Consider the following 22,715-nt stretch of genomic DNA (forward strand, 5'->3'; position numbering starts at 1 on the left):
AAGGTTTCTATTAGTTCATCTTATTTGTTTATATATTGGTAATTGAAAACTACTTAAATAGTTCACTAAAATACGAATTTACAAAAAAAAAAAAACTTATAAATTCTAATTTTATCTTCAATTCAATTTGTCATTTTTTTTAAAAAATGCCTTTCAAATCTAATCCTCTATCTTTATTTGTCTTTTTTTAAAAAAAAAAAAACTAATGTTTAAATCCAAGATCTATCTTTATTTATCTTTTTTTTTTTAAAAAAAAATTATTGTCATCTTATTGGAAATGCTTAAAGTGTGCCATTAAAATAAGAAATTCTAATAAAACTAAATTGTAGAAAAATCATTTATCCATATTATCAAAAAGATACTTCTCTTTAAAATTTATCATTATAACGCCCTACCTGTTATTTGATCCCTAAAATATCTTTTTGTGCTTTATTTTGAAAATATTTTGTACAAAACAACACCGCTTTGGAGTTGCTTTGTACAAAGCAACAATATCTTGGAATTGGTTTTTACCAAGCAACTCCAAGGGAGAGAGTTTAGACCAAAGTTGGGTCAAAATAGCTCAAGGCAACTTCAAAGTGTAAACATAGTTTTGACTCAGTTTTGATACAAATATCACCACCGATCAACTCCAAGGTGAAACATAGTTCCAAAATTGATGTTGCCATATATATAGTAGCTCCAAGGTGAAACATAGAGGAGCATTATAGGTGGGGCACCATTTTTAAATTTTTTAAAAGAGGAGTATTTTTTTTAGTTAGTACTAAGTATCTACCTTAAGCGGATTAATCTTGAGGGTAACCTGTTCAATCTTATGGAAGTTTTCTATCAGCCTTTAGGATAAATCGAGAAGCGCTTATAGCGGGAGGTCTATCAATCTAACGTTCTTAGGTCAACCGTCCATTAAGAAAAATTCATCCGTTAATTCGTTGAAGTTGAGATTCGATCCTTAGATACATAAAAAACTGAGAAGACACTTGATCACTGCACTATTATCCCGGGACTGCTTTTAACTATATGGATAAGGGCACTCTTTTGATTGTTTGCCAAATTAAATCACATATTTGATAATTTAGTCCTTTTTTATTTTTTATTTTCCCCATGAAATCCTATGTCTTTTTTTTAAAAAAAAATAATTTAGTCCTTTAGTGTTGATTATTGAATATTATAATCTTGTTCTCACTTTTGATAAAAAAAATTCAAAAAAAAAATCAATTCTCCTCTATATAATTGGGAGGATTCTTTAAAATGTGCCCAAGGATTTTTCAAGATTATTTTTTCACTTTAATACCTGATAAACCACTGCTTAGTAACTAATAGGTGGTGAAATGGTAAAGTACTTAGAAAAGAAATTAGAGAAATATGATATAAATTTCAAATGGGACGGATATTATGGAGGTTGGCTTCTAAGTGCACCTAAGATATGCTTTGGATTTATCCAATAGACGAATCAAGAGGAAGATTATCTACCTTTAGATTAGTCAGACCAAGCTCAGATACTTAGATTATATATAAAAGAAAACACAACTCTTGTTCTATCAATTGTAATTTAAGTAACACAATTCTATGGGTTATGTAAGATAGTAGCAATATGTATTTGCCATCCTTCTCAAAAAACTTGATGTTCACCTTTGAAATTTGGGGAATCTTAGCTTCTCCAAGCTGAAGTGGAGAGGCCAGAGGGGTACTTCAGGTATCAAATCATTGAGAGAGTGTTATTTGGCTAATTTTTAAAAGAGGGACACTCATATTTACAAGTGTTTTCGTTTTAAATTTTCTAACAAGATCTATTGATCATCATCTAACATCTTGTAGCCTCAACGAAGACATCTTTTATCAGATGCAAAGTGAAGAAAAAATTGTACTTTTCTCCCCTTGAAAGGGAGAGAGGGATGATGAAATTCATTTCATCATAATCCAATGTGACACAAATAATCAACATCATATTTCATGCATATTTAACTCATACAAGCTCCCACTTTAATGTTAGGAAAAACAATAAACGCAATCGATAAGGGAGCCACTTCGATAGGTGACTCGACTAGAACATTCAAAGGTTTCAATGGCGGAAGGCCTCCCTCTTCGGTGAGCTCTAACGGCGTACCATTCAACAACATAGTTTGGCTTAAATAGTTGTCATCTTTTGCTGTGAGATGATATTCTTTTCTATGTTTTAATGTTTTGCTACTATCGTCAAGGATAGTCACACTGAACTTGGTTGAGTTGCTTAAGTTGATCAACAACATAGAGATGCCGGACCTTTTCTTTCTGCAATGGCCATAAGCTCTCAAGTATGGCGAACCACTAACTTCGATATCAAGAACTCCCTTCCCCATTAGCCGATGCCACAACAGAGCACTAGTATGAAAAATGAAGATATCAACACAAGTCATTAACCATTTGTCAAAAGTTTTCAACTAAAATTAGGCACATCCCTATAAAGTAATAAAGTTGCATTTTCAGTATGATTTTCTAATCTCACCTATAGTAATCAGGATTTGGTACCAAAGTGTTCAAATCAAGAAGGCCGTAATTCCCTCCGATTAATGTTTGCCGACAATAAACCTTGGTGTTGTACTTTGAAGCCATGCCGAGTTGATCAAGGTACCTAAATACACACTTGTTAGCGAGTGCAAGGAATTAATTTTGAAATAGGAGTTTGAGAATAAATTAACCAACCAAAAACTGTTAAGGAATTTGTTTGACACAACACGATTGCCGCTGTTGTATGAGCCTCCAGCTTCACCAACCCAAGCAGAAGACCAGGGTCCATTCGTCTCTATAGTGAGTTGGAGAGTTCTAAATGTATCAATCATAGTACTACTTAAGTATTCAGGATCCATAATCTTAGCTTGTATGTGAGGATCATCACCTATATAAGTAGAGGTTACAAAGACAAATTATATTAGTTAATTCGACATCGAGCAAGGCTATCGAATGAAGTTTATAGACAAAAAAGAATTACATTCGACATTCCTAAACTCACCTCCACCTAGATTGTAAATATGATGTGTCATGGCATCAAGAGTTCCGGGACCTGAGTCTTGAAGGAGCTGAGCATACCATTGTGGATCGAAGAAGCCACCCGGAGCAACTAGTAATGGTTGTTGATGTGAATCATTGTACAACTCCTTTAGCATAGCTTTAAGCACCATCAAATCTTTGGCATATTGCTCAGCGTCTACACTAGCTCCCACTCCCTGCCCACTCAACTCATTGCCTGATACAAACAAGTCTTAGTAGCTATTGTTCTTCTTCTCGATAAGATGTTTTGAGTGTAAAATATCAACATACCAAATTCCCATGTATCGACATTGTATCCTTTTGATATGGAGTAGCTGATGAAGTCTCGGGCGTTGGTGGAGTTCCATGCTCCGGTCCACTTATTAATTTGTATGTGATTTCTCCCATATAGGGCATTTAGACCAAATATAATAACAGCTCTGAAATCAAAAATCATAATGAATGCTCCACTCTGGCTAGCTAGAGGATGAAATATAGATTGGACTAATGTTTCTCATAAACTTAACACGAGAAAACCTTCAATTATACAACTATAATTTCTTTGTAATGAACTTACCTTGTCTTTTGAAATAGATGGTTTAGCTCATCCCACCTTGTCATGCTCAAACAAGCTTCAGAAAAATCGAATAAATCACCAACCCTCTTGGAAAAGGGAAGGCATGGTTGCTCCAAATTTGGCATGCCATACACAACTTTATCTTGTAGTGTGCCTCCCAGTCTTACTCGCAAAGGATTGAATGCTTATTTCAAAGAAAAGAACATGGTTACGATGATGCAACTATGAGCTCTAATATTTGGACTTTTCACTCCTTTGTGTTAGGGTTTAATATTTGACATTTCAATTAGTCATTTAAGGTTTCTATCGACTAGTAAAGGTTTTAAAAGAATAAAACAATCAAAGGTGCAATTAAACTAGAATAAAAATGATTACCTTGAATGGCTTTGGCAAGAAATGGATGACTCAAGTTCTAAAGAAAATTAAATTAGTTACTAAACTTTTCAGCAAATATAAAACTAAAATAATGTCTTGCTACTCACTAAGTTCAGGATTGAAGATTCTCCCCATGGACATTGATCATAATTGCACTTCTCGGGAGGCCACCAATCGAGAGTTGCACAAATAAAATTATTGCTGGTTTCAGCTGCTAAATTAGATCCATTCATAGTGATCATTACATTGGCAACTTCTGGAGATAAAGTTGGAACAATGAAGATGAGAAAGATAGGCAAGAAAAAATGTTGATTAATCATCTTTGAACCGATAGAAGAGCATGCCTAATGATCCAATTAGCTCAAAGTGACTTAATTTTATAATGCTAAATTTGGCAATTCTCATCTAATGCTAGTAACAAATAACAAACCTAATGCTAAGTTTGCCTTTCCAATCCAAGCTCCCATATTTATCCATTGTTTGAAAAAGGTTTCTATTAGCTCAACTTATCTTATCTTGTTCAATATCGGTTATAAAAAATTGCTTAAATAATTCACTAAAATGAGAATTTCTATCTCCCACGTGCAAAAGGCCACTGCACTTAGACAAATGTCTCCCTTGATTTTTTTTTCCCCCCTTTCCAATAGTGTAGGGCTTCTAAGTTAACGATTTCATATTTTTCTTCAATAAAATGATAATTTTTGGAAAAAAAAATACTTATAAATCATAATTTTGTCTTCAATTCAATATGTAATTTTTAAAAAAATTACCTTTCAAATCCAAGCCTCTATCTTTATTAGATTTTATTATGCAACTTTTAAAGTTACTCTCCTCAATCAATAGAAAACATACCATTAAACTTTGTCAATCTTGGTACATCCTCATTTGTTTCGACACACAAATGACATTTGAATGACCCTTGATGGTCATTTTTACTCCTCTTCAATTGATCTAACAAAAGTTGGATTTAACTCAACTCAAACAATTCTAAAAGTCAAATGTCAATGTTCTTAATTATCTTGGTCAATACAAAAGCCTAAGTCAGCCAATCTCTTATCTTGGTTGACCTACCTCCTACTCTAAACTTTTGTGTCACCAATTGAACTTCTAAAATAAGCTTCATGGATAGTGTTCTTGCTTGAGATCGTCGACACGACATTGGTAAGTTGTCTTTAGTGTTGACTACATCGTTGAACATCAAGGAGTGTTGACAGTTGAGAGAGCTCACGAAGTTGAAAGGAGAGACAAAGAAGGAGAAAGAGTGTTAGAATGGAGGTTGGGGGTGTCTTGGCTCAACCATTCCGATGCTAAAGTCAATCTCCTGTAGGAGAAAAATATAGAAGGTGAACAGTAGATAAGGGGTGGATATGTATGCGCGTGTATGAGTACTTTTGTCCTTGGGCACATATGCTCCTTTTATATAGCGTTGCTGAAGAAATAATACCTCTTTTTTCATTTATTAGATGGCATGTCATAGTAAGAAAAAAGTCACATCATTGATCCTACTGTATCATATAGCCACACTACCCAGATCCCGTATCTTGTATAATCATATTATTTCACTTGTGTTGATAGCTCACACGTCATCCCACATGTTGCGTTAATTCCGGTACTGGTACAAGTCCATATAATTAACTAGGCCAAAGGGCCTGGCCTAATAAGTAAAGGAGGATTGAGTTGAATCAGTAAGGAGAAACCAAATAGTGTGGGCTTGTCAACTCGAGAGATCTGAGTAGGATATCAGGGGAGTTGAGCCCTTGGATTCAGGTGGACCGATGGAGGTATCAGGAGCGCTGATCTAACTAAGCGGAGTATTGTGTCGGGGGAATTGAACCTTTGGAGTTAGATGTGTTAGGACCGAAGGAATTTAGATATCTCTTATAAGCCCATGATCTTTCTTAAACTGATCTAACTAAGCAGAGCATTGAGTCAAGGAGCTGAGCCACTGAATTAGAATTGCCCCTTCGCGGGGTTTGAACTAGACCTGGCCCGGGCTGGTTACGATTCAATGGTCCAATTAACCATGGATTGTCGGTTAACATTAAGTCAAGAGAACTGAGCCCCCTGGAGTTGAATGTATCTTTGAATGTTTCTTAATGTATGTTCATTGTGATGGAGTCAGGGGAGCTAAGCCCCTGGAGTTAGATGTACTGACTGAAGGAGTCGAGCGAGCTGATTTAATTGAGCGGAGCATTGAGTCGGGGAGCCGAGCTCCTAAAGTAGATCTGCCCCTGGGTCGGGGCTGATCCAAACCTAGCCTGGGACTATAACCAGGTTGATGGGCTAGCTACCCGTTGACCCGATTGTCGGGGTTGGGTCGGTTACGATTTAATGGTCCAATTAATAGTGGATCACTAGTTAATCAGTAATTCAACTATTTTTTTTATAGATGAATATTTTAATATAAAAAAATTATATTAGTGGAGGATTGAACATAGTCTTCTCTTAAAAGGTGAAGTAACCTTACCAACTAGCCTACATTAAATTAATATTTATATGTATTAGTTAATTATTTATTAACTTATTATAATTTTCATTTACGAGAGTAAGAAAGTAAATAATTTTTTTTAAAGGTTGAAATTATTTGATTTTTTTTATAAATAAATTCTATAAATAAAGATTTCATTTCATTATTTCTACACCATCTTCATTAACAATTAAAAGAAATATAGCTAATGACTCATTAGCAATGCCACTTCATAAGGTAAAGGGTAAAAATGTAAGAAAATTATGTGGACTTTGATCTTCCTATACCCCAAGAAGATAAGTAGACAACATAAATAAATGCAAGTTTTTTTTATGAATTTACAATTTTAATTTTTTTTAATATAATAATTTTGAACTGTGATGAACCACGAACGAATTATAAATCGTGATGAGCCATGGATGAATTGTGAACCGGCAGTTCTGAACTGGTAGTTCTGAATCATTGAATCGTCGGTTCCAAATCGGGGTCGGGTCTACCTGGAGTCGAATATACCTTTGAAGGTTTCGTATTGTCTATTCATCTTGGGGAAGTTGGGGAAGCTAAGATCTTAAGAGTCAGATGGACAGACTAGAAGAGTCGGGCAAGCTGATTTGATTGGGCGGAGCATTGAGTCGCTTCAATGTCACGCCCCGTGACCTAGGCACATGACACTGGCATTGTTCGCGAATATAAATACTCGAAAACAATAAACCTCATAAAGTGAATACCAAACCAGTAATTATATAATGGAATTATTGTCTTTACAATCTAAAAGCGAAAAAAGGGTAGCGTACAAGTAAAGATAACATGAACTAAAAGGCAGAATCACTTGGATAGGGCTTCATTACCAGCCCGAAAACGTCTCTTGCTCCTCGTTCTCGACTTGTTTCTCATCTTTATCTGGGGATGAGAATAAGGGGTGTGAGTGTTTGAGAAAATACTCAATAAGTGGGGTCGATCGAACATAGAATGACAGAATATAAACCATAGTAAGATATTCAGAATTCATGATAGAAATATAACTTAATTGAAAACATATACTTATAGCACTGTTAATCATCTTGTTATCTATGGTGTACTGATCAGTCCCCTATATGTAATACCTCTAATGGGTGTGGCCATATATCGGTTATTAGTATCCATCACATCAGGGGCCATAATTTGTTATATCTTATCATGTTTTCGGAAATTCCCTTTACTGATCAATCCCCTATATGTAATTCCTCTAAGGGGTGAGGTCATATATCGGTTATTATTACCCACTGCATCAGAGTCATAACTTGTCATATCTTAGCATGTTTTCAGAAATTTCCTTTTGCCATATTTAACTCGAGTCAAAACAGTGCATCTTGGAATTCAGAAAACTAAAGTGAGCAATATAAAATGATCAATAATAAAATGAAAACATAGATCACAACTATATTCGAAACGAAAAGCCCACTTACTTAGTTAGAACCTTCTTCGATTGTAGACAGAAATTTTACAGGACTTGAACTTGCACTTGTTGATCGAAACTTGGGTGGAAACTTGCACGAAATGTGGATGAGGTTTGGACAAATTTTTACAGCACTTGGACAGAAAGTTTTCAAAGGATTCGAGTATGCCTTTGGAAGACAATGCCTTGGCTATGTATAGGCCAACCATGGCTAGATGAAGGAGTGACCAAGGCATATGAAGAGATGGCTAGATGAAGGGTCATCCATTAAAAAGGCTAGGTGATGGGTCATGGCTAGATGAAGGGGCATGACTAGATGAAAGGTCATGGCTAGATTAATGGTCATCCATTAAAAATACTAGGTGGAAGGTCATGGCTAGATGAAGGATCACCATACCATTACAACTTAGCACATGAAACATAGGCATAACTAGAACAAGTCCAAATTACATAAAAGATTAACACATGCCTCATTATATTATCATGATAAAACCAAAAGAAACATAGGTATAAAATTTAACTCATTAAGTCATCTTGTTAGAAAGCAAGAAAAAAAACATAGATATGACTAGAATAAAAATTTGAAACACATAAAATTAACATATGACTCATTAAATTATCATGATAAAGAGCAAGAGGATACATAGGCGTAACTAGATCCAACATTTGAAATCCCTAAGATCCAAACCTACATATGACACAAAGTAATCTTAAACTTTGGTTCAATTTTAAGGTATTAAGATTTCTAGGAGCCAAACCTAACTTAACCTTCAAAGGTATGTCCACTAGTGTCCATCACCATGTCCAAAATCAGGTCTTTACATCCCACCCTCCGTATTGGAAGTTTCGTTCTTGAAACTTGAGCTCGCTTGATCTTTGAAGAGATATGGGCAATGCTTGGGCATCTTTTCCTTGGGTTCCCAGGTAGCTTCCCTTTCAGTGTAATTGGACCATTGTACTTTGACGTATGAGATGGTTCTTCATCTAAGTACTTGATCCTTGGTGTCAATAATTTGAATGAGAACTTATTCATACTTTAATTCTTCATTTAAATTAGCTTTGACTAGGAGTGGTCCAGTTTCCATAATATGGTTCGGATCTGCAATATATCTTCTTAGTTGGGAGACGTGAAAGACATTATGAATCCTTGACATATCTGATGGTAATGCTAGTCTGTAAGCTAGTGATCTCACTTTCTCTAGAATTTCTAAAGGCCCTACATATCTAGGATTCAGTTTCCCAGTTTTATTAAATCGAACTACTCTCTTCATTGGCGAAATCTTTATATAGACCTTATCACCTGTTTCAAATTCCACTGGTCTTCTTTTTAAATCATCCCAACTTTTTTGTCGATCTTGAGTATCCTTAAGTCGTTCCTTGATGACAATCACTTTTTCGATCGTGGTTTAGATAAGCTCAGGTCTAGGGATAGCTTTTTCCCCCTACTTCATCCCAATATAGAGGTGACCGACACTTGCACCCATATAGAGCCTCATATGGAGTCATTCTAATGCTGCTATGATAACTGTTATTATAGGCAAACTCGATTAAAGGCAGGTGCTCACTCCAATTAGTATTGAAGTCCAGAGCACATGCTCTTAGCATGCCTTCAAGTGTCTGTATTGTTCTCTTAGTTTGGCCATCAGTCTGAGGGTGGTAGGTTGTGCTGAGAGTGATCTTAGTCCCCATAGCTTTTTGAAAACTTTGCCAAAAACAAGACACAAACCTTGGGTCTCTATCGGATAATATGCTTCCCGGAACCCCATGCAGCCGCACAATGTTGTCCATGTATAGAGTAGCCAGCCTATCCAGATTATAATTTATGCGGACGAGTAGGAAATGTGCAGATTTTGTGAGTCTATCCACCATTACCCATATCATATCATGGCTTTGTCTTGACTTTGGCAATCCCACCACAAAGTCCATGGAAATGTGCTCTCATTTCCACTCTGGAATCTCTAAAGGTTGAAGAAGTCCTCCAAGTCATTGGTGTTCTGCTTTGACCTGTTGGCATACTAGGCACCTAGAGACGAATTCCCTGACATCCTTCTTCATTCCGCTCCACTAGAAGTTCTTCTTCAAATCCCTATACATCTTTGTACTGCCAGGGTGGACCAAGAATTTTGATTTGTGGAGCTCAAACATTACTTCTTGTCGAAGATTATCAATGACATGCACCCACAGCCTTCCTTTCATCCATAGGATCCCGCTATCATTTGTTTGAAGATCAAGTGCTTTTCCCTTTTTGATCTGCTTTGTAAGTCTTGCCAACGTCGGGTCTTGCTTCTACTTCAATTTGATTATTTCTCGAAGGCATGATTGTGCTGAGAGTGATGCCAAAACTATCTTGTTCATGCTCTTCCGACTTAATGCATCAACTACCTTATTTGCTTTGCCTAGGTGGCTTATTATTAAATCATAATCCTTTAAGAGCTCAACCCATCGTCATTGCCTCATGTTTAATTCTTTCTGCGTAAACAAATAATTGAGACTCTGATGATCTGTAAACACTTCGTACTTGGCACCATATAGATAGTGTCTCCAAATTTTTAGTGTGAATACTATTGTAGCTAGTTCGAGGTTATGCGTTGGATAGTTTTGCTCGTACGAGTTCAATTGTTGTGAAGTGTAAGCAATAACCCTTCCCTCTTACATGAGGATGCACCCGAGACCTCCTTTTAATGCATCACTGTAAATAGTGAAGTTGTGAAGACCTAATTTTGTCCAACGAGCTTCTTAGTGTTCACAATCTTGAAACAGATTCGATTCTGTTGAGATGACCACAGAACAAAGTATTAAGGTGCAATAGACTCAACACATGAAGGCCCCCTCCGCCTCGATTGGAACTGTGCCAATCAATCATGAGGAAAAGCCAGAGAAGTTTAGTGGGTTGAACTTCAAGAGGCGACAGCAGAAGATGCTCTTCTATCTGACCACGTTCAATTTGGCTCGGTTCTTGACCGAGGACCCTCCCAAGCGTGCTAAGGATGTTGATACACAGACTATTAGTGCAGTGGAGGCATGGAATTATTCTGAGTTCCTTTGTCAAAACTACATCCTCAACTATCTTGTCGACTTGTTGTACGCTGTGTATAGCATGAAGAGAACGGCTAAGGAGCTGTGACAACCCCTGGACGAGAAGTACAAGATGGAGGATGCGGGGGCCAAGAAGTTCATCAGGAGTAGATTCCTGGATTACAAAATGGTTGGCTCCAAGACAATGATCAGCCAAGTTCAGGAGCTTCAGGTGATCTTGCGTTAGATCCACTTAGAAGGGATGATTCTGAGTGAGATCTTCCAGATGACTGTTATCATTGAGAAGTTGCCTCTAGGCTGAAAGGACTTCAAAAATTACCTGAAGCACAAGCAGAAGGAGATGAATGTGGAGAAACTCATTGTTAGACTATGTATCGAAGAAGACAACAATAGTTTAGAGAGAAAGTTGTTCTCTCAGGCTACTATGAAAGTCAACGTGATCGAGCACGGTCAAATCTCGAAACGAAAGAACCCTAAGTCTTCCAAGATGGGACCCAGAGGAGGTATCAGTAAGAAGAAGTTCTCTGGGAAGTGCTTCAACTGTGACAGAGTGGGTCACAAATCTTTGAAGTGTAGGAAACCGAAAAAGAAGCAGGAGGCCAACCTGAATAAGGGACTAGAAATGGATGAGCTCTATGCTGTGGTCTCTGAGTTGAACCTGGTGGGTTCAAATCCACGGCAATGATGGATCGATACTGGAGCCACCAGACATGTGTGTTGCAATAAGGAGCTACTCCACAACTTCGAAGAAGTCAATGGAGACAAGCTATTTATGGGGAACTCAACAACCTCAGACATCATGGGGCCAAGGAAAGGTGGTGCTAAAAATGACCTCAGGTAAGGAACTTACTCTGAACAATGTGTTGTATGTTCCGGAGATTCGAAAGAATCTAGTGTCTGGATCACTGCTAAGCAAGCATAGCTTTCGTATTGTTTTTGAGTCAGACAGAGTTGTGCTATATAAGAATGGAATGTTTGTAGGAAGAGGCTATACATCTGATGAGTTGTTTAAGCTCAATGTAATGACCATTAGACCTAAGATAAATAAGAATGAAAACTCTTCCACTTATATGCTTGAGTCTTCATGTGTGTGGCATGATAGACTAGGACATATTAACTACGATGTGCTGCATAGATTAATAAACATGCAAAAGATATCTACATTCCATCTTGACCCGAAACACAAGTGTGAGATTTGTGTTGAAGCGAAATTAATGAGGTCATTCTTTCAACATATTGAAAGAAGCAATGAACCACTCGGGCTAATCCACACCGACGTGTGTGACCTTAAAGGTACACCAACACATGGTAGGAATGAATACTTCATCACTTTTGTAGATAATAACATAAAATACTATTATATGTATCTTCTCAAAAATAAGGATGAAGCTATAGAGAAACTTGTTCTCTATAAAAATGAGGTTGAAAACCAACTTAATAGAAAGATTAAGGTGGTTCGAAGTAATCGAGACGGTGAATATGTATCACTGTTCGCTGACTTGTGTGTTGAACATGGGTTCAGACGAAACAATAGCTCCTTATACTCCTTAGCAAAATGGAGTCGCTGAGCGAAAAAAATCAAACTCTAAAGGAGATGATGAATGTTCTTCTATTGAGCTCTAGACTGCCAGAGTTAATATGGGGGGAAGCTATGTTAATAACTAATTATCTTTTAAATAAGGTGCTCCAAAAGAAAATAGATAAGATCTATTATGAGTTGTGGAATGAAAGATAATCATCCTACAAATATTTATGAATGTGGGGGTGTCTTGCCAAAGTTTTGGTGTCTGGTCCAAAAAGAATTAAAATAAGACCAAAGATTGCTGATTGCATATTTATTGGATATGCACATAACAGCAGTATGTATCAATTTTATGTGTATGAATCACACATACTGAAGATACACAAGAACTCGATAATCGAATCGAGAAATGTCTCGTTCTTCAAACATGTGTTTCCGTATAAGACCCGAGAGAATGTCAGCTCCTCAAATGGGTATATAAAACACAAGGTGAAGAAAATGATGATGAACCAGTCGAGGTTGAGCTTAGATGAAGTAAAAGAGCTCGTGTAGAAAAATCCTATGAATCAGATTTTATCACTTTCATGTTGGAAAGTAAGTCTCGAAATTACTCAGAAGTTGTAGGCTCTTCTGATGGACCTCACTGGAGAGAGACAATTACATCTGAGATAGAACCTATCTTGCAAAATCACACTTGGAAACTTGTGGATCTTCCTCCGGGAAGTAAACCACTAGGTTACAAGTGGAACTTCAAGAAGGAAATAAAGTCAGATGGCACAATTGATAAGTATAAGACCAGATTGGTAATCAAATGATACCGACAATGAGAATGCTTTGATTACTTTGATACGTATTCTCTGGTGTCGAGAATAGCTTCTATTAGAGTATTGTTGGCTATTTTCGCTCTATAGAATCTCGAAATACATCAGATGAATGTAAAGACAACCTTTCTAAATAGGGATTTAGAAGAAGAAATCTACATGGACCAACCTGAGGGGTTTTCTGTGCCAAGACAGGAAAATAAGGTTTGTAGATTAGTAAAGTCATAATATGGCTTGAAACAAGCACCAAAGCAGTGACATCAGAAATTTGATAATGCCATGAAGGAATGTGGATTCAAGATCAATGAATGTGATAAATGTATCTACATGAAAATCACATAGAGTCATTATGCCATCTTGTGCCTATATGTAAATGACATGCTTATCATTGAGAGTAATGATAAGATAATCAAATTCACTAAAGATATGTTGAACTCAAGATTTGACATAAAAGACATGAGCCTAGCTGATGTGATTCTAAGAATCAAAAGTCTTAGAATGACAGAAGAACTTGTTCTTAGTCAGTCCCATTACGTGGACAAAATTTTTAAAAAATTCACCAAGGGTGATACTACATTGGCATGAACGTCAATAGATACGAGTCAACATCTATCAAAAAATCAAGGTGAAAGTATCTCTCAGATAAAGTACTCTCAAGTGATTGGAAGTCTGATGTACATGATGAGTTGTACATGACAAGACTTGGCCTACGCAGTAAGTAGACTGAGTAGATACACGAGTAATCCCAGTGTTGTGCACTAGAAAAGGATAACAAAAGTACTAAGATACTTAAGGTATACTCATGAATATGGATTGCACTATATGAGATATCCTGCTATGATCGAAGAATACAGCGATGCGAGTTGGATATCCAATATAAAAGACTCTAAGTCTACGAGTGTATATGTATTCACTTTTGGAGGTGCAGTCATTTCTTGAAAATCTTTTAAGCAAACCATAATAACTAGATCCACGATGGAATCTAAGTTTGTAGCTCTTGACAAATGTGGTGAAGAAACTGAATGACTATGACAATTCGTAGAAGATATTCCGAAATAGCCAAAATTGATGCCGATAATTTGCATACATTGCGATAGTCTATCAGCAATTGGCCAGGTACAGAGCCATATGTATAATGGTAAGTCTGGGTATATACGTCGTAGACATAATACCATTAGATAACTACTCTCAACGGGAGTTATCACTGTTGACTATATGAAGTCAAAAGATAAAATAGTGGATATGCTAACCAAAGGGTTAAACAGAGAGTTAGTTGCAAGCTCATCACGAGTAATGAGCTTGATGCCATTGTGAGTGATCGGTGCAGAGGATACCCAACCTATACTGACTGGAGATCCCAAGAACTAGGTTCAAAGGGACAACTAATTTTCACTGACTAGACATACTGTGAGAGAATGACTCAATGAATCAGTAAAGGATGGAGGTTAAGCATATGACTTTTAATGATCAAGAAGAGTAGATGACTACTCTCGAGGGATCATCTATGTGAGAAATAAGTGGGGCTGATTTGAAGAGAATTGGAAGCACAATTCTTAGAGCTTCTCATAGAACCAGGCATGATCATGGCCAAGAACGAACACACTAATGAGAACTGAGTTGCGTCAGGAAGAGTCTTGGGTGAGATATGTCAATTCTTTCACAAACGATAGAATAGTTCAAGGACATCGCATCTACTATCAGCCAGTAAGCAAACAGACCTTCACAAGGGAAGGTTTAAAGGGGTAAAATCTACCTATCCTATATTTGACTCAACTATTGAATGCTATCATATACCCTATTTTCCATTCATGCGGGGGATAGTTAGAAATGTGAATGGAATAAAGAGGTGGAGACGAAGAGACTCTATTGTGCATATGTTTAGTCCCACATTAGAAGTTTTTGGTACCCCAAGGTAGTTTTGATGTGATCAAACAAGTTAAGTTAAGTCCTATTGTGTTTAACCCTATGTCTAAGTGTGGAGGAACTTAGGTACACATGGAGTCGAGCAAAAGACGTAGCTAGCGAGAAGGACGACACGAAAGAGAACCTATGGGCTCGGTGCGTCTGAGGGACGTGGTGCTGCGGAAGAGTACACCGACGGACGAGAAGGGAACATGCAGTGTTTCCGAGGGATAAGAATTCGAAGCGGAAGGTTGCTCGAGGAGCAAAAGATGCAGCTAGCGAGAAGGTCGGCACGAGAGAGAGCTGACGGGCTCAGTACGTCCGAGGGACGAAGAGCTACGGAAGAGTACGTTGGGGGACGAGAAGGAAGCACGCAACGATTCTAAGGGACGAGAAGCTAGAGCGGAAGCTTGTTTGAGAAGGTCGGAAGTTGGGTTCGGGTGAGTCGTATTCCGGATGGCCGAGATCACCTAAGCAAGAGGAACCGGAGCGGAAGACCCGGATCGAGGCGAGCAAAACATGAGCGGAAGGCTAGATTGGAAAAATCAACTTGGTTGACTTTCCTAGTTCGGGTGCCTGGAATCCTTTCGGGAGCCTGAAACAGGATTTTATCCAGATCGCATTTGACCACGATCCATTGCGAAGGGGATAAAGTTTTATCCCCCTCTAGGCGCCTAGAACCTTCCAAGCATCCCAAGCAAGGCTATATAAGTAGCCTTTCTTCCAAAGCTAAGAAACAACAAGAAATTGTGAAACAACACTTGTACATATCCACTATTCTATTTTAGCTTTCTATTTCTGTGCTTCCATTACTGTAAAGAGGCTTATCCGCCTGAAGGAGAATTTTAGTGCGCTTGAACTTCCTTGGATTAATAACCTCCCCGGTCATAACCAAGTAAATATGTGAATCTCGTCTTTTTAATTTATCTCTTATTTTGTTTATGCAAGTGTTTAGTTTAATTAAGTTATAAGTCTGAAAAAGGTTCATTTGCTTGATTTGTGTAGAGGTTATTCACCCCCCTAGCCGGTCGCCGAGGGTCCTAACAAATGGTATCAAAGCTAAGACGCTTCAGGAGGATTAATCGCCGAATGAAACACATGAGATGCCGGAGCTAACATCTACCCACCAACGTTCGAGGGGGGTTCGCGTTTTGGAAGCAACAAATGGAGGTATTTTTAAAAATAGATTTTAATATTTTATTAATAATGAAATATGGTTATGAAGCCTCAAAGAACACAAACGGAGAAGAAATTGAAAAACACCTCTGGACTAAAAAGCAGCGCGACGACTTTACGTCAAACGGTAAGGTTGAATATCATCTAATAAGCGTACTACCGGTGGAGGATCTCGACAGAATCGGTAACTATCAAAGTGCGAAAGAACTTTGGAAAAAGTTCTTGAAGCTCTACGAAGAACTAATTGAAGTCGAATCTAACTCCTCAATGGACACCGAGTCGTCATCAGAAGAATCCGAGACTGAGGAAATTGCCGGGACAACCCTAATAGCCAAATTCCTTCCTAATGACACAGAAAGCTCATCATAGATGAGAATCGATGAAGGGATAGAGTTTTCAGAAGAAAACAACAGTTCAGGGGGGACTACGAATAATGAGATTGACAAGGTAAGTCAGGTACGATCTCTTCCTCCCGATAAGTTATTTAAATTTGTTAAATTATTATCTAAAGACTATTGCAAACTAGAAAAAGAAAATAAAGAATTAAAGTTAATTCTAACCAAATCTTGTCTATTAGAAGATTTTGAAAAATGATAAATTAAAAATACAAGTAGAAGACTTGAAAAATCGTGCATGCTTAAATGTTAAAAATCAAAACAATAAGAGATATAATAATGTCAACTGGTATTTTAAATACCATAAGGGGCAAATTAAGAAAATCTCACAAGAATGTGTTCCCAAAAGTTTCTTGATTAATCCAGTTGGAAGAAACATAATTGGGTTTTAAAATCTTGTCTAAATTAAAATTTAATTAGACTTAGGGCTTTCAAAGAGTAGATTAAATGTTTAATTTCCTTAAAATGTTTTGTTTAGAAAGTGGTTGTTACTCCAATAACCAAGAAGGTCTCGTGCATCGCCACAACCTGGAAGCGATTAATGAAATAAAATATTTAATTGACTAACTGATAAAGCATGTAATTATAATTAAATAATGCTTTAAATAGTTACTCAAATATTTTTTGCAGTCTTTTTAACTTAGAATTTTTTTTTTGTAAATTTATTTTTACTTAGAATTTTTTTGCAAAACTTAGAGTTTCTAAAAATATTTACGTTGCAATTTCTAAAGTGATATCAAAATTATTTTCAAATTTTTTCAAAGTTTTTTTCAAAATTATTTTTAAATTTTTTCAAAGTTTTTTTTAAATTGTTGGAAAATCAGAGTTTTATCCCTGCGACCCATTGCGAAGGGGATAAAGTTTTATCCCCCTCCAGGCGCCTGGAACCCTTCCAGGCGCCCGGAGCAAGGCTATATAAGCAGCCTTGCTCCCAAAGCTAAGAAACAACAAGAAATTGTGAAACAACATTTGTACACATCCACTGTTCTATTTTAGCTTTCTATTTCTGTGCTTCTATTGCTGTAAAGAGACTTCTTCGCCTGAAGGAGAATTTTAGTACACTTTAACTTCCTTGGATTAACAAATTCCCTGGTTGTAACCAAGTAAATCTGCGAGCCTCATCTTTTTAGTTTATCTCTTATTTTGTTTATGCAAGTATTTAGTTTAATTAAGTTATAAGTCCGAGAAAGGTTCGTTTGCTTGATTTGTACAGGGGCTATTCACCCCCCTCTAGGCGGCCGCTGAGAGTCGTAACAGAAGTCTCTTGGTTTTATTGTTGGTTTAAATTATGACACGTGCATTGATGTTGAAAACATATGCATGGGGAGAGTCTCTCTCACGCGTGAGTGCACGAGGGTGGATGCAAATCTAGGGTCCAGATTATATTAAACCAAGGTTGACTCGTGTGTAAGCACGACCTGCGCATGTCGAATGTCAGACTGGTTGAGACAAAATTTTTCCAAAAGAATGAACCAACATATTGTCACTTGAATCTCTTTTTACTATATGCTTAATAGTGTAACGAAAGCATTAATATGAAATTAATGGTGATTCTGTAACGTCTCAACATTAATAGTGTTATTAAACTCATTAATGGTGATTTCGTAATATCTCAGTATTAATAGTGACATTAAACCCATTAATAATGATTTTGTAACATGTCGACATTAATGAAACATTAAACTTATTAATGATGACATTTAACTCGGTATTAAATGACTATAATTTGATCATTTATTACAGGCAAGATAAGACCTCATATATAAGGAGGTTGGATCTTGAGCAAAGAGTAGAGCGGAAGATAAGCGAAAAAGAAAGCGAGAGGAAGAGCAGGGAGCGAACTTCTGTCCACTCGTGTTTTCCCACAAAAACTATCTCAGTAGTGCATCCGCTCGACTGAACTACTCGTGATAGCACTCTGGTGCATTCTCAGTTAACCATGAACAACCAGTGCTTGGTTGTGTTCGTGGTTTTGCCATTGTATCATGGGAAACAGACGATCCAAGAGAACGTCGAAGCACAACCGGAGGTGGGGTGAATCTGTTTCGAGGAAATTGCGTTGAGCGCGAGCCTCGGCATCTTACTCGGTGAATTCTCTTTCCGACTCGACGATCGACTCCCGATTCTGCTACGCATCGCATTGACTCCGCGACTCGGACCACCGGAAATTTGGCAGAACTAGCCCCGCTGGCAGCATGAGATTATCAGCTTAAGCCATCTCGATAGATAAGTTAAAATTGATTTTGTGTAATTTCAATTCAATTAATTTCTTAATATATTCGATAGTAGATTGTCCAACATGTCCTCCATTTCAACAGGACTATTGACCTTCTTAACCCATGTAAAGATCTCTAATACTCTCCGTATTAGATAGTATGTTCTACTTAGATTGATACTTTATCGTTACACTTAATTGTTCAAAATAAAACATATGGTTGCGATACTTGCTATGTATATTGTATGTTGGGTGAAATCCAAACTTAGATACCTTATCCATGGTCAAAGTTTTTTCTCAAATCTATTTTTTCTTTAATAATTCTTCCTAATGATAGGATAAACTTAGTCCTAGAGTGATCAATTCTTCCTAATGATAGATGAATAATAACGCCTATAAATTTAAGATATTATTTGAATCAAATTGTTTTCTAGGTTAAATAAATTATCAATTATCAAAACACTCTAATTAGTCACTAATCACAATACATAATTGCGTATAACCAATGAAAATTTTTGAATTGGTTTAGTCTTGGTTGAATTAAAAAATGTATAATTTATAGGGGCATTTCTGTTAACCATAAAGGGTAAACTGAAACTAATTGAGTAAAGCGTGATATCAGTAAATTATAAGGACTCTTTTAGTAATTCTATGAAAGTATAGAATAAAATGATAATAACAAAAACGTATGGAGTAATATGAAACTTTCTCTTTTTTTTTTTCCAATTGTGGAAAAATAAAGAGATTGCTCTCTCCCTTTCTCTCGTATTCTCGTGGATAGCCGCGTTTAGGGTTCGCCAACGCTCCGCCTCTCGCCTCTCTCGCCTCTCTAGCCTCAGGTACGTTGAATCTCTCACGCTTTGCGTCTATTCTGGATCTTATCCTTTTCGCTTCACGGTGATCAACGAGAGCGATCCTCGATCCGTTTTTTTTCTGTATGTTTTCTTCCTGAAATCGATTTCGCGATCCATCGTCAATATCAATGATTGTTTATTTTGTGTTGCCGATGAAGTTCTTTATGATCTGGTTGGCGATCTGAAATGAATTTCTTCGTCCTTTTCTCATCTTTGCGTTATAAATTGGATCGTTCGCTTCATGATTGATTTCTGATGGGGTCGGTAATTCATGGATTTCCATCTTTTTCTTTACCAGTCTCTGTTCTTAAAATCCTTTAAAAGTTTGAATTGATTGATTAGCTATGATAGTGGTTATCTGACTCCTCATTTTCCTGTCTTTTTTTTTCCTTTTTCAGCACTTGTTCTTTCATTAATATCAATATTTAATCGATCTAAAGGTTGTGTTTGAGTTGTTTGAATCTTTCTCACGTCGAATAACTTGGCTAAATTTGTGGTCTATTTCTGATCTTAATGATTGAATTAGGTCTTCATTTGCAGGTCATTAGGAGTTCTAGATTGGTCTAGTTTTGCAGTCTGTTATGTCAAGCAAGAAAGAAGAGAAGACCCAGGCTGCTGCTGACCGGGTCAAAGCAGCAGCACTTTCAGCTGCAAAGGGTCTTAGTAGGGCTCAAGCTGAGCGAGCTGCTACTGCAGCAGCTCGAAATGTGAATGCCTATGGGCAGAAGGAAGAAGGACCGAGCCGATGGCAGGAAAGAAAGGAAGCAAAGCGTCAAATGTATCTATTGAGCACAGAGAAAGCAGTCAGATTGGGTGAGAGGAAGGATTTGAAGTCTTCTGTTTCCTCTGCTGGTGGTGCTTCACAGTGCCAGAAGTGTTATCAGGCTGGCCACTGGACTTATGAGTGCAAGAACGAGCGTGTCTATATATCTCGGCCCTCTAGAACTCAGCAGCTGAAGAACCCTAAGTTGAAGATGACCCTGTCAGTATCTTATGAAATTGACAACCCTGACATTGGGAAGGAAGCAAGGGAGGAAAATCATGCTAAGGAGGTTGGAGGGAATAGTGGCACAAAGAGCAAAAGGAAGCACCGATCCAGTACTGATTCAGAGGAGGAAAGTAGTGAGGCTTCAGTGTTTGACTCAGATAGTGAGTCTTCAGTGACTGGTTCTGAAGATTCTTCTGGTGAATCTAGCTCCAGCTACACTTCCTCTGATTCAGAAGAAAGGAGGCGACGGAGAAGGAAGCACAAGAAAAGAAGGCATAGAAGGTCTAGCTCATCCTCTGATTCTTCTGATTCTGAATCTGCCTCAGATAGTGATTCTGATGAGAAGAACAGCAGGAAGAAGAGCAAACGTCACAGCCGGAGGCATTAGGAGTGGTTTCTCTTTTAGTATAGTTAGCATATATCAGTAAAGTTTGGTGTTATTGCGCTTGATTTAATCTGTTCTTTTCTGGTAGTAGATTTAATTTTTCCAGATGTTCATAGTAGTGATAACTTTATCATTTTATGTTGTTGCTTTGATTACTTCTGATTTTATTGGTCATTATACTGGCTGTTCTGAGGTGATAGAACGCTATATGTCTCATTATAGGACCTATAATCTGGGAAAGGGGTTTTTTTGTTGCGAAAGAATCTTGCCTAGATGACATAAAGAATTAGATTTAAAAAAAGTTTATCTATTAATGTCAACTGCTAAATTTAAATTACATAGATTGAACTCTCAAGTGTAGAACTTGTAGGAACTGCATATGTTATCAACCTCCTAATGGAAGATTTTGTATGAAGTCTGCACATGTTTCGTGATGTATACATACTGTGTGCTTGCAATGTTCCCTCTTTCTCTTTTAGTGTCACATGCTGCTAGAGTTTAGTGCGATATAAGAATCCATATAGCTGACTCCGGAGAAAATTTGATTGTTGTTATATGGATATAGTTGCTTACTTAGTGCTTGTCTGTTCAATCATGTTACTCAATTTTGTGCTTTTTATTTCTCTGAATGATTTAACTTTTTAATTTTCGTTTTTCTCTATCATGTGTCGTATGTTCTTGTCTAACATGATGATTTGGGTGTCTCATCACTGGTTTCTACATTGTAACAAAAGGGTCACCCGTACTGAGTTTTTCTCTTGGAGGATATGTATATATCGGGAATTAATTTCTTATTTTCTTGGTGTAAGTGTAGGATTATTACATGTGAGAGGATGAATTACGTGTATTTTAAAATATTCATTTTTAGTTTTTTAAAGTTGAGTATGGAGCGGAATAAAATTTGATGTCAGATTATTTGGACCCGTCAATTCCCGCACATTCAGTGAAGAGGTTAAACAAATATAACATCTAAATTTAAATTATTTGTTATTCATCAAAATCTGAATTTGACTATTAATGTTAACTGCACCAACGGTAAATCTGTCATTCTCTAGTCAACTAAATATTTCGTGGGGACATGAGTAATTTTTAGTCGACCGCTAAGTTAGTTAAGGGGTAAGAGGGGTTTTCTTGAAGGATATACGTCCGTTGGAAATTGATCTTTTGTTCTATTATAGTAAGTCTGTTACCTTTTAGTCAACCGGATATTTATCCAACTGGGTATCCATCCCATGGGGCATGACTGATTTCTACGTGATCACAATGTAAAATTGATTATGGCGAAATTTGTTTAAATAAACATATTACAACTCTCAGCATTCATGTGAATTTGAAATGACGAAAATTTTGATATTTTCAAATGTCTTCATGATGTTGTTTAAAACAATAACTATGCACATTGTCTAAGTAGATATTGTTTTGTCTTATGCCTTCTGTTTTTATATTGGATCTCATTAACGAAAATAGACAAATCTTCACTAAACAAACAACAAGCATCCAAAGTTGTTTAATTAGGGTGCTTGCCCTAATTAAACAAGTCTCATCTTATTAAACTCGCTTAGAC

At 37.0% G+C, this 22,715-nt stretch overlaps 2 protein-coding genes across 3 annotated transcripts; one reads left to right on the top strand and one right to left on the bottom strand.

Annotated features, from left to right (window-relative positions):
* Positions 1-1,958: 1,958 nt before the first annotated feature.
* Positions 1,959-4,275, bottom strand: LOC122048652 (heparanase-like protein 2). Its single transcript, XM_042610193.1, has 8 exons — positions 4,063-4,275; positions 3,956-3,992; positions 3,581-3,764; positions 3,295-3,443; positions 2,987-3,220; positions 2,680-2,872; positions 2,483-2,608; positions 1,959-2,358 (listed from the first exon to the last, which is right to left on the bottom strand). The coding sequence occupies exons 1-8, from the start codon at positions 4,273-4,275 to the stop codon at positions 1,959-1,961; spliced, it is 1,536 nt and encodes a 511-aa protein (XP_042466127.1).
* Positions 4,276-19,649: 15,374 nt separating this feature from the next.
* On the top strand, positions 19,650-21,328 carry LOC122047026 (zinc finger CCHC domain-containing protein 10-like). Of its 2 annotated transcripts, none has more exons than XM_042608041.1 (2): positions 19,650-19,763; positions 20,319-21,328. In XM_042608041.1, exon 2 carries the CDS (start codon positions 20,360-20,362, stop codon positions 21,152-21,154), a length of 795 nt encoding a protein of 264 aa, XP_042463975.1. In that variant the 5' UTR covers positions 19,650-19,763; positions 20,319-20,359; the 3' UTR covers positions 21,155-21,328. The 2 variants fall into 2 exon arrangements, with proteins under 2 accessions (XP_042463975.1, XP_042463976.1); XM_042608042.1 differs by having other exon boundaries at positions 19,676-19,763; positions 20,305-21,328.
* The last annotated feature ends 1,387 nt before the right edge of the window (positions 21,329-22,715 follow it).

Source organism: Zingiber officinale, chromosome 2B (assembly GCF_018446385.1).
Source record: "Zingiber officinale cultivar Zhangliang chromosome 2B, Zo_v1.1, whole genome shotgun sequence".
Classification (NCBI taxonomy): domain Eukaryota; kingdom Viridiplantae; phylum Streptophyta; class Magnoliopsida; order Zingiberales; family Zingiberaceae; genus Zingiber; species Zingiber officinale.

Coding starts and splice junctions, on each gene's coding strand:
- LOC122048652 (XM_042610193.1), bottom strand. CDS start 4,275: ATGATTAATCAACATTTTTTCTTGCCTATCTTTCTCATCTTCATTGTT. Junction 3,993..4,062: donor AATCTTCAATCCTGAACTTA/GTGAGTAGCAAG, acceptor AATTTTCTTTAG/AACTTGAGTCATCCATTTCT. Junction 2,609..2,679: donor AAATTCCTTAACAGTTTTTG/GTTGGTTAATTT, acceptor GTGTGTATTTAG/GTACCTTGATCAACTCGGCA.
- LOC122047026 (XM_042608041.1), top strand. CDS start 20,360: ATGTCAAGCAAGAAAGAAGAGAAGACCCAGGCTGCTGCTGACCGGGTC.